This window comes from Neomonachus schauinslandi, chromosome 4 (genome assembly GCF_002201575.2).
Source record: "Neomonachus schauinslandi chromosome 4, ASM220157v2, whole genome shotgun sequence".
Lineage (NCBI taxonomy): Eukaryota > Metazoa > Chordata > Mammalia > Carnivora > Phocidae > Neomonachus > Neomonachus schauinslandi.
Genome location: NC_058406.1, coordinates 110125506 through 110142561, shown reverse-complemented (window position 1 = coordinate 110142561; position 17056 = coordinate 110125506). Strand labels below are relative to the sequence as shown.

General features: G+C 36.4%; 1 protein-coding gene across 1 annotated transcript in view; it reads left to right on the top strand.

The window, feature by feature from the left end:
- Positions 1-17056, top strand: part of PXDNL (peroxidasin like) — a 483807-nt gene that overhangs the window by 293272 nt on the left and 173479 nt on the right. Inside the window, exons 5-7 of the mRNA XM_021688214.1 lie at positions 3676-3747; positions 9933-10004; positions 15702-15871. Coding sequence (XP_021543889.1) covers positions 3676-3747; positions 9933-10004; positions 15702-15871 — 314 coding nt within the window. The remainder of the gene's footprint in view (positions 1-3675; positions 3748-9932; positions 10005-15701; positions 15872-17056) is intronic.

Below are 17056 nucleotides of genomic sequence, written 5' to 3'. Positions count from 1 at the left end.
TGATTTATTTGTGTCTAAATGTCTTGAAATGATTCAAAACAGAATTCCAATCTTTTCAAGTGACCATTCACATTTATCTACCTAGCAATAGGTACCTGAAAATGTCAGAAATTTCAAGAGCCCAGTAAAAGTAAGGTTACAGGAGAGAATAGGCTTGCTATGTTATGAAGTTGAGAAGAGAGTAAAAAAATCAAACCTAAAACCCTCTTTATTTGACTGGGCTAAAGCCACGGCATGAATCAAATCAGCCCAACAATACATTATACTGCTTTGAATTGGGTTAAAGTAAAAAAAAAAAAAATTCATTTTGTTAGGAAATTTGTCAAATCATATAGACAAAAAGCTACAATCAAACAGAACTCTCTGGGTTGTCTTATTTCCCTGCTAGGAACAAAATCTACTTTTGTGCATTGTTCACATTTATTAGTAGTGAATTCAAATACTAGTTGCTTATCCTACCATGTAGTATATTAGATTAAAGTTCAGTAGAAAGTATTTGACCTGGAAGTTTCACCCTGGATGAGTCTAGAATTTGGGAGATTTGTTCTTGGGAAGCATTCCTCGAATGTAGAATAAACAGGGCTGTGATTAGTAGGTTCTCAGTATGTGCGTGTTGGAAAAGATTATGCATTTCTTATGAATTACTAAGCATCAACTGCAAAGTACAGAATATTTAAATGTAAAAATCAATATTTTAAAAATTCTTTAGTTATTGTGCAGTACAAATCACAAAATTTATTGACAAAAAATATAATTGTAGGTTAGTCCTTAACATCACAGTAGCTATGATATTGAGCAAAATATTGTATGCTATTTTAACCCTTAGATTGTCTTCTGGCCCTGATTTTAGTTGACTCAGTGATTTAGTTGACTCTCAACAGAAAGCTCTGCTCATACCTGGATACCGGCGCAAGCTCTTCAGAATGCCAATGGGAAGTGTTTCTGCTAAACTCCAGGTTTTATGCGGCAAAAATTCTAATAAAGAAATTGTTCACAAGAAGTTTAAAAAATAGGAAGGAGAGAAAACAAGGACTTAGCTCATTCATAAACTAGAGTACTCATTTCTAAAATCTGAAATTTGGCATTCAAGTGGCTAAATGACAGACCTTGGCTTGTGACCTTTTTTCCTGTGGCTTGTTAGGTTGTTCCAGGAATTGGAATATGATACTTTCCCTCAGTTAGGGACTCTACACCTTCCAGGAGAGGAAGGCACTAACGTAGTGGGATTGGCTGCCATGCATGCTGAGAAGTAGCCTCCAGTGGTGTCTGTAAGCATGGGTTTCGCTCGATGCGTAGCTTGGATTTATTACTGATCAGCTCTTGAGTTCTCCACGTGGAGCAGACATTTCCCTACCTGAGAAAGGCTTTGCTCCTGACATTGTTGGATCAGGTCTCACTAGATCATCTGTGTGTGCTCTGCCTGTCTGCTGATCTGTGTGCAGCCACTCACTTTGTTACCAGACAGACTGTGGACTCAGGTGATAAGAAAAAGCAAACATCTGCCTAAACTGAATCTTGATCCCGGCAATTCGAAGCTGCACAAAATTGAGCAAGTACCTTAACCTCTCTATAACACATTTTTCCCACTTAAATAATAGGGGTATTCATAGAACTCATCTCACAGCATAGTTGTGAGGATTAAAAATGACTAAATGCACGTAAAGTACGCAGAACAATAGTGTTTGGTGCTGTTGCTGTTATTATTATTTAGTTCATGCTAAATTTGGAGCCCTAATCAGCATTTATTCATAGTCATCATGAAGTGTCTTTTTGCACTCTACGTTAGTAAGCATGGAATTCCAACGATGCAATGCATTTCACTTGGAAAGAAAAATCCTGTAATTGGCCTCTTTCCAAATCTTTCTTCAGTGTAATCACAGAAGCTCCTCTCTCTTCCTTCCTTCCTCCTACACTTGGTCTTACCCTGAATACCCCATTCCCATCCCTTCTGTCTTGAACTCTTCCACACTCTACCTCCTCCACTGTGTGCTAGACCTATTACAGAAGTAATGATTTTTAGAGGGCAGTGTGTGGTATGTGTGAGTGTGTATGTGTAATATAAAGAACAAAGTTGTTTTATGCAAACATTAAGGCAATTATATCTTACACAGTGTCATTGTTGTAGCTTTTATAATTAGTGGAACCCTTGGAAGGAATGTTGTGACCATCAGCCAGGATACCAAATTTCAGAGAGTGGGAAGGTGCAGTACTGCCTCCAGGATCCAACTTAACACAGTCTGAAATTATCATTCCTTTCCAACTACATCCTTTTTATCGTAATTATTATGCTTTTGCATTGATGTCTGAAGTGCTCATCCTGTAATAATGATTTTATAAGAAAGGAGCCTATGAATGAAGGAGAGGTGTTTCTTTTCCTTAAAATGTTTTTATTTTTTCTTTCAAAAGTAGTTCTAATTGTGGGTAAATAAATATATTTAATGTAAACATATAAAAAATAAAGCTTCTCTTGTGTCCTCACTTTAAGTCAAATAACTTTCTGTTGACTAAGTCAAGTGCAATTATTGTGTTCTTCTGTTTGGACATAATTCAGTGTGAGACTTGGTCTGTTCTTTCTCATGGTGAATTTTATGTTTGAGGTGCTTTCTGCAGACAGTTCACTATAGACTGCTGGATGTGACTGTTGGTTTCATTTCAGTGATTTTGACAAAACTGTGTTTAGAAGTCAGGTGCAAGGTGGATATTTAAATTTTTGTAGAGAAGTATGTAGCCTTAGCAGTGGATCTAAGTGCTCAGCACTGTGCTTTGAAGGCATGTTTCTCCATTTCATCACAGAATTTCTGAGAGAAAGGGAAATCTTTCTGTCTTCAGTTGTGCTGCTTGTTACTTCAAGAGAAGCCTTTCTGAAATGGCAGCTTTGGAAGTATCCCCTGGATTGATTGCATAGGGGGTTGCCAAGGACTGAAAAGGTCTAGTTCTAAATGGATTAAAACAAGAAACATTACTTTGTATATACCCTTAGGCATAATTAATTCACTTCAAATATTCATCACATTATATAAAATATGTCATTTTTTTTCTCTTCTCTAGACAGGAACATTCCCTCTATCTTAAAATGTAATAAGCATGTGGTCATTTGTAATGTGTCTTATTATGATTCCAGTCTTATTATTCTAGCTTCATTTAAAAAAAACTTAATAAGTAGGAGTGTCTGGATGGCTCAGTTGGTTAAGTGTCTGCCTTAGGCTCAGGTCATGATCTCAGGGTCCTGGGATCGAGCCCCGAGTTGGGCTCCCTGCTCAGTGGGGAGTCTGCTTCTCCCTCTTCCCCTCCCCCTGCTTGTGCTCTCTTTCTCTCTCTCTCTCTCTTTCTCTCTCTCTCTCACATGCTCTCTCTTAAATAAATAAATAAATAAATAAATAAATAATAAAATCTCAAAAAATTTTAATGAGTTGAAGAGTAACTTCACCAACCATGTAGTATCTTTCTACTCAAGAGCACTACCTAAGAGAAGAGGTGATACTGAGTTACTGCTTCTGGATGCGCTTCGTGTTGGTTCCCTGTTGGAACATCAGGTTTTAGACCCAGGACTATAAAAAACAGAGGGGACTTGAAATACTTCAGAGCTGAATTTCAGCTGAAGCTATTGTTAATTCCTCAAACATTTTATTTTACTCACCAGCACAAGAAATAACCAGCTCATTTTGTGCCTTCCAGGTATATACATTTCAACCAAATAGAAACGCTACAGCCAGAGACATTTGGAGACCTTCTGAAATTAGAGCGACTGTAAGTGTTGACTCTCCAGACGTCCTTTGCTTCTGCTTTACTTCTTCTGTTTATACAATGTATTGACTGCCCTGGAGATCAGGTGTAAGCCTAAGAAGCAAAGTTTGCACCTTTGTACTATAACTTAGAGTTACTGTAAGCCATTCTATAGTTTGAAATCAATGGAGAAAAGACGAGTAACCCAATTAAAAATAGGACAAAAGCAATGAGCATTTCAAGGAGGTAAAACTACTTTGCAAACTTATGGCAGAATCTACCACAATTAACCATACACATCCCCTATGACCTATCCATCAGTTCCACTTCTAGTTATAGACACAGCAGATGTGCACATGTATGCATGTGCACCAGAGCGTGTTCTAGGGTGTTTATGGCAGCATCACTTCTAACAGCTCCACTGTAGAGCTACTCAAGCATCCAACAACAAAGGAAGAGAAATAAGTTGCTGCATGTTCATACAACAGAAGACCATACAGCACATACGAATCTCAGAAACATTTTGAGCAAAAAAATCCAAACATTGAAAATTGCATAGTTTGATTTTGTTTTTTGAATTCAGAAACAGTAGTAACATGTGTAATAGCTAGAAGTTAGACAGTGGTTACCTTTGGAGAGAAGGAGGTGATAGGGAACAGCAGGAGGGAGCTTCTGCAGTCCTGGCAGTTTTGTCTTTTTCTGTTTTTCCCAGCTTCATTCACTTTCAGGAAAGTCATCATGCTTATAGCATGATGTGTGTACTTTTCTAGATGAATGTTATATTTAATAAGCTCATTAAATAAGAATGACAAACCAGAAGGACACTTGGACAGCCTCCTTTTGTGTTGTCTTTTATTGGATGAAAATACTTTATCCCTTCACTTCCTCGATTACCTTATACTAACAAATTAACTGTGATTTTAGCAGAAGATACAGATATTTTTTAAAAATTTTATTTATTTATTTGAGAGAGAGAATGAGAGAGAGAGAGCATGAGAGGGGGGAGGGTCAGAGGGAGAAGCAGACTCCCTGCCGAGCAGGGAGCCCGATGCGGGACTCGATCCAGGGACTCCAGGATCATGACCTGAGCCGAAGGCAGTCGCTTAACCAACTGAGCCACCCAGGCGCCCCCAGATTTTTTTTATGAAGAGAAAGAAAGTGCATAATGATACATCATTCTAAACTTAATCGGGAATCAGTTTGAATTAAAATTTGAAAAGAAATTGTAATTAGGAGTCTGTAGGTTTTGAAAATGATGCCCTTTCATATTGATACACGAAATAGACCAGTAAAATTAAAAGATATAAAGAGCTAATCAACCACTTTCCTATGCCATCACTCCAAACTTATCTGCATATAGAAGTATGGGCATTGTAATAAATAAAATTGCATTGTTTAGATTTGTGTGCTTGCTTTGCTGAAGGCATGTAATGGAGGAGGGAACTATACCCATTTCCTGCTCCACCAGCCTTGAGCAGTGAGTTCCACCTTTGGCAAATTCAAGACTTAACATTACGATGACTAATAAGTTCAAAGAACTTAAGCCACTGACTTTAATGTTGGGGAAAGTTTTGCTGATGAATAAGCATTGCTTTCCTCCATTGAACACTGGGAAGGGGAGATTCCTGCTCCCCAAAGGAGAGCCCCAATGGCAGTGATGGCATCTCCTACCTTTTGGAGGAGGCTGTTATCTTAGGATCCATGAAGGAGTAGGAAACTGACCAAGAAAAAAAGGCTTTAACTTCTCATTTCCTCCCTATTATGTAAATAAAAACTATATATACATATTTCTTGAAAGATTTCTGAATATATTAATCACAACGTGTTTTTGTTATGTTTCTCTTTTTTTAGTTCTTTGAATTCTCCTGCTTCTTCTGGAGTTGGTTTTTCTTTGTTTTGTCTTGTTCTTTCTTTGCCATGGTCCTGATTAAGCTCCTGTGCCTTGTGATCCTTGGTATTTATACTTGAAAATATTGGGTTGGAGGTCTAAGTGGCTCCTGTTCCCTTGTAGGTATGTCTGTTTTCTTCCAAAATTTTCCCATTAGAGGGAATTTTAGTTTGGACAGTTGGGTGGGAAAATGGCAGATTTCTCCGGGAAAATACTAGAATGTGAAAGGAAAGGTTTCCTCTTCAGTTGCTGCTCCGCACAAAATCTGTTACTTTTCTTTGTCAATTTTTAAAATTTCTTTAGAGAAAAACCTGTAAAAATAATAAGAAATATATATATGTAATTTTTTTTCCTCTTAGCATTTAGCAGCAGCTACAAATTAATTACATTTCTCCATCCACATGTTCAGTAAACCCCATTTCCCATCCTGTCCCTCTACTCCGTTTGGTGTCTTGGGTCCCAAACAATCAGATTGTTCCTGCTTCATATATTCTCTGGGCTTCTGCTTTTTCTGTTTCATCTTCCAACCCTCTTCCATACATTTTGTATGTTTCCAGAGTTCACTGAAATCTCTTATTTGTTGATGACCTTATGCATTCTGTCCTCTTGATTGTTATGGGTTTATTTATTGTATTGAACATCTGGGCTATTTCAGTTGACTTCTGAAAGAGAATGAGGCAAATTTGCATGCCTCATTGACTATTTTGAGTAAGAATTCTTCTCTCTCTAACTTTGAAGTATGTTTGTTGAAATAATATTTTAAATATTAAAATTAAATTATTTTAATTAAAGTATTTCTCAATCTATACAAATTCAGCATGAGTTTGTCTGTAACCACACATCCTCAAGTGATGTACATTCAGCAAAGCAGCAACAGTATCTAGAATAGTTCTTTACTTATAGGCTTTGATAAAAGCCCTCATGTATTGTATTCATAAATATCAACCCCGACCACTTGTGTGGAATGTTCTTTTCACTGGATGCATGATGCCAATACAAGCCAGTGAAGACCTGCATCTTCATCTTTCCTATGAAGAGAAGAATTAATTTGAAAATCCTGGCCCTTTACCAAACTTAGATTTTTCTCCAGTCAATAAGCTTTATCGCTAAACAATCAATCATAAACTATTTATTATTACATCACCAAGCAAAAGAATCTATACACTTTTGGTGAAACCACCTGGGTTAAAATGTTCAAGCTGAAAATTTAGAGCTTGATGCACAGGCAGAAAATTGCAGTAATGCCTGTTAAAGTATACAAAATTCTGACTTTTTGACTAATAATTTGTGGTTGGTATCAAAGAACCTGCTAACTATGCCATTTCTCCCCAGTGCCACTTGCAAACTGTAAAGTGGTGAGACTATGGACATGCTTTATAAAGCTGGATCCCTGTATTTATTTTTTATATGCTGAGTGAACTCAGCAAGCTATAGTTTGTATATTGCATGGTTTTTCTTTTAGAATCTTTAATGAATCTCTTTTTTAAAAATGGGAAAAATAGGGCACCTGGGTGGCTCAGTTGTTAAGCATCTGCCTTCGGCTCAGGTCATGATCCCAGTGTCCTGGGATAGAGCCCCACGTCCGGCTCCCTGCTCAGCGGGAAGCCTACTTCTCCCTCTCTCTCTATCCCTCCCCCTGCTTGTGCTCTTTCTTTCTCAAATAAATTTTGAAAAATCTTAAAAAAAAAAAGGGAAAAATATATCAAGAGGAAGAAAACTTTGGTATTCTGTAGCCATAAAGAACATTCATGGTGACTAAGAATACATTTAGTTTTATTGGTTTGGGGAGAATACCAGCTTGAAACAACATCCCATGGGATGCTTTATGGAGCAGCAGGGACTGGCTTCGAGTCAACCAGCCTGGAAATGTCTTCTTTATCAGGCATGCACCTCGCTACACGAAGGTTCTTTCAAGAAGCTTTCTCAAAGTATAGGATCTGAATATGAGGTTTTCTCTTCTTCTTAGAAGTCTCTTGGATTTCCAGTGTATATATCTTGAAATGCTAACCTAAATTTCAGGCAGAAGATATGCTTTTCTCTCCTCAGAACATTAATGTTGAAAAAACTCATGCATGCCTGGTTTCTTTGATAACTTGTATATTTCTGTCACAAGAAAGAGATCAGTCTTTGTATCAATTTCGGTGCAATGGATACTGCTAATTTTCTTTTTAACCAAATATCTTTGACAGAAAACATTAGCAGCAAATAATTATTATATGAACTTTCCAATACAGGAAGAGGTGCTTTTTAGGTTTTGTTGGGAGTAAAGCAATCAAAGTGATACTTCTACAAGCAGAATTCAACAAATAGCAGAAGCATTTTGAAGATTAACTTCAGAGAACTTGGAAAGAAGAAAGAGAAAAAAGGAAGCATAGGCATGCATTTTTCCACCCCTGCTGAAGAGGACCACAGAAATACTACTACTGTTTTAATGTTGTCACTGACATAGTAATCTGGAAGATAAATAATAACTATTATAATAATAAGCTCATTTTATGGACAGAAGAATTGAGGTTTAGAGAGATTAATCTACTTGAAAACAAATAGTTATAGAAATAACAAGTAGCAATAGTATCTGATTTGGGAACCCCAATAATATGTATGATATAAACTAATATTGAAATAACATTAATTTGGACATTTTGTCACCGTACAAAATGAAAGAAAATTTTTGCCAATGATTTTTCAAGATGTACATACCTTGCTTCAAAATCTGTGGTGATGACAATGTTATGCTTTTTTCTTGATTTGTTTTGCCTGTTAAACAATTCTGGTCTACTTGGCTTGGAAAATAGATAACATCTTTCAATCTCCGGTTATTGGTGTAATTTCCAGCCTTTTAAATATGTTAAGAGATGATCAGCAGCATTTTTACTGTTATCACCCTGGACTCTACTAGTTGTAAAATAGTGAAATAAGCTTGTAGTCCAGCAAAAAAAACACATGAATAAGTTATCCAAATTATGTGGCTTTCCCCGAGGTTCAGCTGCAATGTACTACAAGCTACTTCTTCATTATTAAATTCTATTCCAATATCTCCTGAGATATGGATATGGCTTAGGACTTGTGGGGAATGAGAATTACTATGTGACTTCTGTCTGTACACCCATCTTAACCTAACTATTCACTGTTTCTTCTCTAGTCATTGCTTCTGAGTTTGGTGAATTGGGTGGAGCTGGGGATAATGGGTATAAGGAACTAAAATAGTAAGGACCAGGAAAAACTATATCTACTCAGATGTGCATCAAATTCCAAAGCCATAAAAATATTTTGACTCCTGCTGACACCCCATTACCTTAATCCCTAGTGGATAATAAAATAGTTAAAATTAAGCTAAAACCATACATTGCTAGGAAAACATGGTCAAATAATCTTATTTAATTTTGAGATGGGGCACTGGTCATGAATTAGGACTCAGAGGGAGGCTGGATGTAGCTAATTGTTAACATTTTCTACACATTATTTGGTTATTTATGCTCATAATTAGGCTCAAAACCACAGTCTCTAGAAATAAATGGCATGGAGCTTTCCTCTGTGTCGCAGACTACTGTTATGTCGTCTCTTCATACATGTGCTCTTTGTTGAATATGCGTTCAGCGGTGCTAATGAGCAGATGAGCCCTAGCTAGTTATTTGCTAGTCATAGTTTCTCTCGTCACAGTGGGAAGAAGTGGTATGGCCAGGGCAGCGCTCAGGGAACCAAAACCAGTGCAGGACCAACCAGGTGGAAGGAGGGGTAGAGATACTGTGGCCTGGGCCTCCTCCGTGAGCAACAGAGCCTGGGGATGTGCTTCTCCGTGATCTGCCTGGAGTGGGGAACGTGCGCATGGACTTGAAAGGGAACAGGCAAATGGTTGGCTGAGCCAGGGACCACAGCAGCACCAAATGGAACTGTCTTTTAGCAAAACTGTTGCTGGCCAGTAAGTGAAAATAGACAAAGGGTTGCCATCCGCAGGATCCAGTTATTCATGGTTCTCTTGCAGGCTGCTGCAGTCATACATTATTGTGCCATTCTTTTTAATGAATACATTCTCTACCTTGATTTCCTATGTGTTTAGACTTATTTCTGTGATTTTTATTCTTAGCATTTGTAATCTCTAACTAAATAAAACCCAAAATTAAAAAAACCATGGATGAGAATACACATGCATGTAAATTTTAAGACCGTGCTTGCATAAATGACACTGTTTTATATTTGCCCTCTCTCACACTGAAATACTTTTTAAAAAAATGTATTTGGATTCACAATTCCAATTTTTTTTTTTAAATCTCCCAAAGCATCATTACTGTGTTGTGATTCAAAGTTAGCTTTTGTTTTTCAGGTTTTTGCATAACAACAAATTATCTAAAATCCCGGCTGGGAGCTTTTCTCATCTGGATTCATTAAAGAGACTGTAAGTGAAAGCAAGCGCACAGACACAAAAACCTTATGATTTTCCCCCAAATAAATAAATCCCAAGCAATGATTTGCCTTTGTCTCCTTTGGCCATGGAAGATCATTGCAATTCTAATGTGTAAGGGAGAAAATGGTTTCATTAACCGTAGAACGATAGAGGACGCAGTCTACTGAGCTTTCATGTATTCTCTTAGAAGTGACATTCAAAAGGAATATTGAAGATAGAAGTTTCCTCGGTTCTCAGTAATTTCCTTGCTGGTCAAATCTAAAGGCTCCCAAGACTTCCTTTTCCTTTAACTTTTATTTAAAAAGAGATGTGAGAAGTTCTGAAGAAAGTCTAACTCCTCCGGCCAGGCTTCAGAAGTTTTCCCTCGCTGCACATATGGTTACTGGTAGAGTTCATTTCTTCCCACACTAAACAATTCAGAGCGAACCTCCCAATCCCGTTTGAGCCTCCAGCTGCCTCGCTTTTCTCTCTGCCTGTGTGAATAAGTCGCCTTTACCCTGATCTGTCTCTTCATCCTGATCTCTGGGTATACTTCTGCATTGTTGATGGATTTGGGGTTGTTGTTTTTTCTGTCCGTAAGTCCCAGTTATCAGATAAAAGTCCAATGTCCTGCTTCCCAGAGCTAGTTGGAGGGCACGGAGGGGAAAAATTACAAAGGTGTGCATCTCTCAGCTGTCTTGGAGGTCATGTTGTTGCTGGTGTCTTTCTGGTGTGATGTGCCCAGGTCCAGGTCCATGGGCGAGGGAATGTTAAGATTAAGTAGATATCAGAACATGGGGGGAAATAAATTTGTGTGGAAATAACGCTTGGAATCATTGTGTTTCAAGAATCATGAATAATCAGGACCATTCATCCAGCCCCAGTCCATCTTGTCAAGTCATTTTCTACTTTCATTGCAGTTCTCACAGCAGGTGCTGCCTTACCGTCTTTTCTCCTCTGGCTGTGCTCTTTGTACTCAGACCCACAACTGCTTGATGATTCTCTTTTTCTGTCAAAATTTCCTTACTTCTCAGAACTGGTTGCACCATAGCCATTTGGAGTAGTATGTGCATCGATTCTTGTTCGTTGTTATGAAAGACTTTATCTTTTAGAGCAGTTTTAGGTTCGCAGAAAGTACTGAGACTTCCCACATACCCTCTTTTCCTACACAGCCTCCCCCACGATCATCCTCCACTGGAGTGGTACCTTTGTTAAAATTTATACCCCATAATCACTCAAAGTCCAATGTCCTGCTTCCCAGAGTTCACTCTTGGTATTGTACCTTGTATGAGTTTAGATGAATGTATGATAACATATATCATCACTATAATGTCATAACGGAATATTTTCTCTGGCTTAAAAGTCCTCTGTGTTCCACCTATTCATCCTCTCTTCCCCCTAAACTCTGGCACAAAACATTTTACTGTCTCCATAGTTTTGTCTTCTCTCGAATGTCATATAGTTGGAGTCATACAGTATGCAGCCTTTTCAGATTAGCTTCTTTCGTTTAGTCATAGGCATTTAAGATTCTTCCGTGTCTTTTCATGGAAATTACTAGCTAATTTCTTTTTAGTGTTGAATAATATTCCGTTGTCTAGATGTACCAGTTTCTTTATGCATTCACTACTGAAGGACATTTGTTGGCTTCCACATTTTGGCAATTATAAATAAAGCTGCTATAAACATCCATGTGTAGGTTTTTGAGGGGACAAAAGTTGCACTTCCTTTGGATAAATACAAAAGAACATGATGCTGGATGGCACGCGTAAAGTATGTTTAGTTTTATAAGAAATTGCCAGACTGTCTTTTGAAGTGGCTGTACCATTTTTTAGTCCCACCAGCCGTGAATGACAGCTCAGTTGCTCCACACCCTCACCAGCATTTAGTGTCATCAGTGTCCTGGGTTTGGCCATTCCAACACATGTGTAGTGTTACCTCATTATTGTTTTAACATTCTTGTTTTTAAGTCATATCTGGAAAATGAAAAATGCCAAGGCATTTTGTTACGAGGTCATAGGATGCTTTATTTTTGGTAGCGGGAAGAATATTTTTTTACTTGCCGTCTTTCTCTTTTGTTGGATTTATCACTTGTGGTTAGAGTCACTGTCTTTGTATATTTGCAATTATAATTCCCATTAAATGTTTCTTTTCTACATACATTTCCATCTGGGTATCATTCTTGACTTCTAAGACTCTCAGAAAGTCTTGAAATGCTCAATCTTTTGTTTGTTTTTCTAATCCCTTTCTATTATTCTTTCTTGTTAAATTTTAGTAGCAGCTTTTTTGTTCTAACTTCTTAAATTTAATGAAACAGCATTCACTCTAGTGCTGGAACACACACAGAGAAATAAACACTAATAAAGAAGCAGAGGGAGACCTACGTACAGTGATGTGCCAGTATGTATCTTATATGCATGTGTTATATATATTTCAAATGTTTTAAGCCAAATATAAGAATGTTGTTAGTATGTTATGTTGATGAAATGTCTGTTTTCATAGATGGTACCCTGATCACTTATGGTCATGGTAAACTGACATACAGATGATTTGAGCAAACTCTTCCAGGGTTCATGAGATCTTGGTCAGTCTGAGATGGCGAGCACTGGTACCTAGTTATTCCAAATCCTCAAACCCATGCTTATCCAAGCTGTAATGTTCACATGAAAATCAGAATAAAGGAAAGTGACTGAGGGCTAGTAAATAAACTACACATACCATCCAATAAATTTTATCTTCTACATTGAAGTCTCTCAACAGCTGGGGGAATGTCGCTTCACGGCTAGCACCTGGGAGTCCGAGAAACCTGTTTGAATCACATTTGCCCTATCACCCCAGGAGCTGTGTGTGACATCTGATAGCGGTTTCCCCTTCTGTACCATATCATTTCTAACTCATGACAACCACATTCCTTCTAAGAGTACTGAAAAAATTAATGAAATGCTTTTTAACAGTGCTCTTGGGTCTGTAAGTGAAAGGGATTATGCAAGTACAAGTGATATATTACTCTATTTTCAAATAGAAAGATTTGAATTTGAATTTACTCCATGCTTTTCTTTCCCTTTCAAATTGCCCATTGAGCAGTGAACAGGTCCAAGTGAGTAATTATTTGGGTGTTGTGATTCTTGACTGAATACTATCAAAAGGCTGTTGTCTTTTATTTAGCACACTTGGTGTGACATTTGATTTAAGAGAACTTTCAAAATAGAGAACAGTAAAATGGCAATGATTTTAAGCATAGGGTACTACTAATAAGTATGGCCTAATACAGATTAAGACAACCCTCCTTTATTATTGATTTACTTGATAGCTTTTTATTTTTCAAAATTTATGGCTTTAAATTATAGGCAATGTTTCAAAGAATGCTTTCCCAGTAAGAACTTGGAAACACTCTATTTATGGGCTCCCCAAATGGACTTTTGTACAAAAATACAGTTCTAGTACTATATATTTTTTTTCAAATATAAAGGAGGTTTTTAAGTGGCAAGTGAAAAAAAAAATTCCATAGCTGTTTTATTCACGTTTTGTATCCCTTCTATAGATGAATTTTTTAATTAAGTCAATGGTCATAAAAAAAGAAATTAAATGTTATGCTCAAGTGTTGCTAAAACACACAAGCATGAGGATACATATGGGAAAATATTGATTACTGATTAATGGAGGGTTGATATATAAGCAATGATGATGTCAGGGAAATGGAAAATTCCAGACTATTAGGGTCCTATGGCTATGATGTTCCCGAGGAGTTATGTTGATGTCCTGGCTTTTGTTCAGCTTGGAAATCTCATGGTGATACTAAAGCAAGAATTTACACCTTAATATTTAACAACAAAAAACTGTTTTTGATAAAATTACCGGACATTAAACTCAAAACATGAATTAAACTCAAAAACATGAATCAGAATGAAATTTAATGTTGAAATATATCTGCTTTTTAGCAAAGCAGCTGATAGAGTAAATCAGACAGTGATATGGAATAGCCAAGGACACTGAACCTAATACTTTGCTGAACAAGTGTTAGTCAACTGTTAAGTCTTTTATATCACTCCAGACACGGCTGAAAGTGTTCTCCAGTTCAGTTATGGCTTTTTTTTCCCCAGTTTCATGTGAAGTCTTGATGGAAGCATTAAGCAAATAAAATCCATACCATTCAGTAACTTTTTAATGAGTATGAGATTTTTTCCCCTTAATTTAACAATTTAATGCTGCTAAATATAGCTACTCTTTTTAGAGTAATACAATTTAAGTACAATATAACTTAATCTTATGAACTAAGCATCTACAATATCCTTCACAAAATTATCAGACAATAAATCTTTCTTAAATTTATTTAAAAATTTACAGTTTTCTGGAATTATTATAATCCAAATCTAGAGAATAACATGATTTTTTTTTTTACTTTTAGAAAAAACTGTTCTGTTAACTTGATGTTAATATAGACTCCTAAGTTAAAACAGCTAGGATTTTTTATTTTATATGCTTATTGATTCTTTAAATTCCTTTGTTTGTTTCCCAAATGATTTTTAAGAACATTTCATACAATTATTAAAAAATTACGCCATTTTAAAATTCTGCTTAAAAATCACATTCAGCATTACTTATTACAATAAAATTTGAACAATGTAACCCTTGTTGCTATCATAAATATATCCATATTATCATTTCATCTCTGGAACTCCCTTGTGCAGAATGTGACCTGATTACTGCTATAGACAGACTTTTGGATTTCATTTAGCTAATGCTGCCCTTTAACCCTTGGGATAGATGAAAGAGATAATTTATCATATCTGTGCCCTTTTGCTATACATCTTTTGGCAAGAATGGAGGTATACACCATAAATCTCTTTGGTTATCTATCAATTTTATTTCATGAGGAAAAAAAAAGTGTTGGAAAGGATTAGGAAAATATAGTAACACTTAGCAAAAGTGAAGAACTTGTGGGCCTAGATTAGGAAATATCACAAAAAAATATGACAGACCTGCCCATCACAGTCTCTAAGAGACACTTCCAGATGTGGACCTTTGTAAAATGGTGTGATTTTCAGTGATAGCCAGGCCTCTTAGTACACACAAAAAAGAAAATTTTAGAAGTCCCTGTCCCTAACCTTTAGGGAAAATTGAAAACACAAAGAAACGCATGCCTATCCATATTGGATATCAAGGTGGTTTACAAGAGAAAAGAGCAAGTCATCTAGGGCAGCCACACAAACTATACACAGCACATTTATAGGCCTCCTTTGGGTAAGAAAGCATCTACTCTTTTATGTAACATCTATGAAAAAGTTTAGAAAAGCAACACCACCAAATATAAATTCTCTGTTCTTAACATGTAAAAGAATTATAACATTTCAGTATGTATAGTTTTAATTCTTAGTTTTCTCTAAAACAAGAAAGTTTTCATTTTATCTTACAGTTATTTATTTAAATCAAATAGTATACTGCATGTTAAGTAAAATGTATGTTAAGTAAAAACCACTTTTTGAGTCTCAAAGTGCTTTCCAAAAATATTTAATATGAAAATATATCTATTTCTGTTCAAGAAATGCAAACAGGTAAGCATGTGTTTTAATCTGTTAATTGGTAGCTAGAAATCCTAGAGTAAAAAATATGGCTGAAAAGGTAAATTACAGGAATTTAAATATTTTAATTCAGAAGATTCAAAAGAAATTAATAGTCGCTTTCAACAGTTGTAATTCTTGCCTGCATGCCTAGGCGTCTGGATTCCAATGCTCTAGTTTGTGACTGTGATTTAATGTGGCTGGGGGAACTTATGCAAGGCTATGCCCGAAATGGCCAAACTCAGGCTGCTGCTACATGTGAATATCCCAGAAGGCTCCAGGGACGCTCCATCGCTTCGTTACCAGTAGAGGAATTCAACTGTGGTATGCAATTTTCTCTGTGCGTGTAAAATGGAAATGTCTTTTGTTTGCCCCCTTTCTATAAAAGTTTGTTATATGATGTTGCATTTGGAAGAACATAATATCAGAAAATGTTATCAAGTTATTTAGTGAAAAGTATGGTCAATTTCCTTTTCAGCTTCTGCATTTTGATTTAAGGAAGTTTTTATCATTATAAACAGAGCTGGGACAGTCCTTGAGGATCATTTAATCCAACTTTCAAATTTCAAAGGAGAAATATTAAAGAAAACTATTTTCAACAAGGTCATAGGACACTGTGACCAGCATTAAAGTTTCCACTTAAACCAGTATTACTTAAGTGTTAATAATCAATAATTGAGGTTTTCAACTTTAGATCAAATAATTATTAATATTCATAATAGTAATGCAAACTTTGGATTTGGTAAGCATAGTTCATATTCTAACAACTTCAATAATTCTCTCAGGCTTTATTTGAAGATCCAAGTATAGCTTCTTAGGAACTTTTTGGTTTTCGGGGCGCCTAGGTGGCTCAGTCAGTGCCTTCCGCTCAGGTCATGATCCCAGGGTCCTGGAATTGAGCCCCATGTCGAGTTCCCTGCTTAGTGGAGAGCCTGCTTTTCCCTCTCTCTCTGCTGCTCCCCCTGCTTTTGCTCTGTCTCTCTCTCTCTGTCAAATAAATAAATAAATAAAATATTTTTAAAAAAATTATTTGATGCTCACTTCAAGCTTTTAATATAAAGGAATATCTACTTGTGTATCTATCTAATCTATTTTTATATATAGCTTTAAATATGAATAAATGAATATACTTACATACGTGTGCATGTGTGTGATAATTGGGCTCCTTGAAAATTTACTCAGGTGATAGCTTACAGCGGAAATTTGTTTTCTAATGCCCCATTCATTGGAGGCCAATATTTGAATTTCTCTAAGCAGGTCATTTGAAAATTATATTAATATAATTTAATTCCATCCAGATGGAGAAGCAAAGTGACTTGGTCTTTATTTCCAAATAAATCTCAAATTTGTCCATACCTTCCATCTTTACTATCAACTTGGAGTTTATGTCATAGTCAAGTTTGCTGGGAATACAGAACATCTTAACTGCTGCCCCAGCTTTCATTTTCTTCCCTCTCCAATCTATTATATTTAGGGAGATCTTTTAAAACACAGATCTGATTATATAAT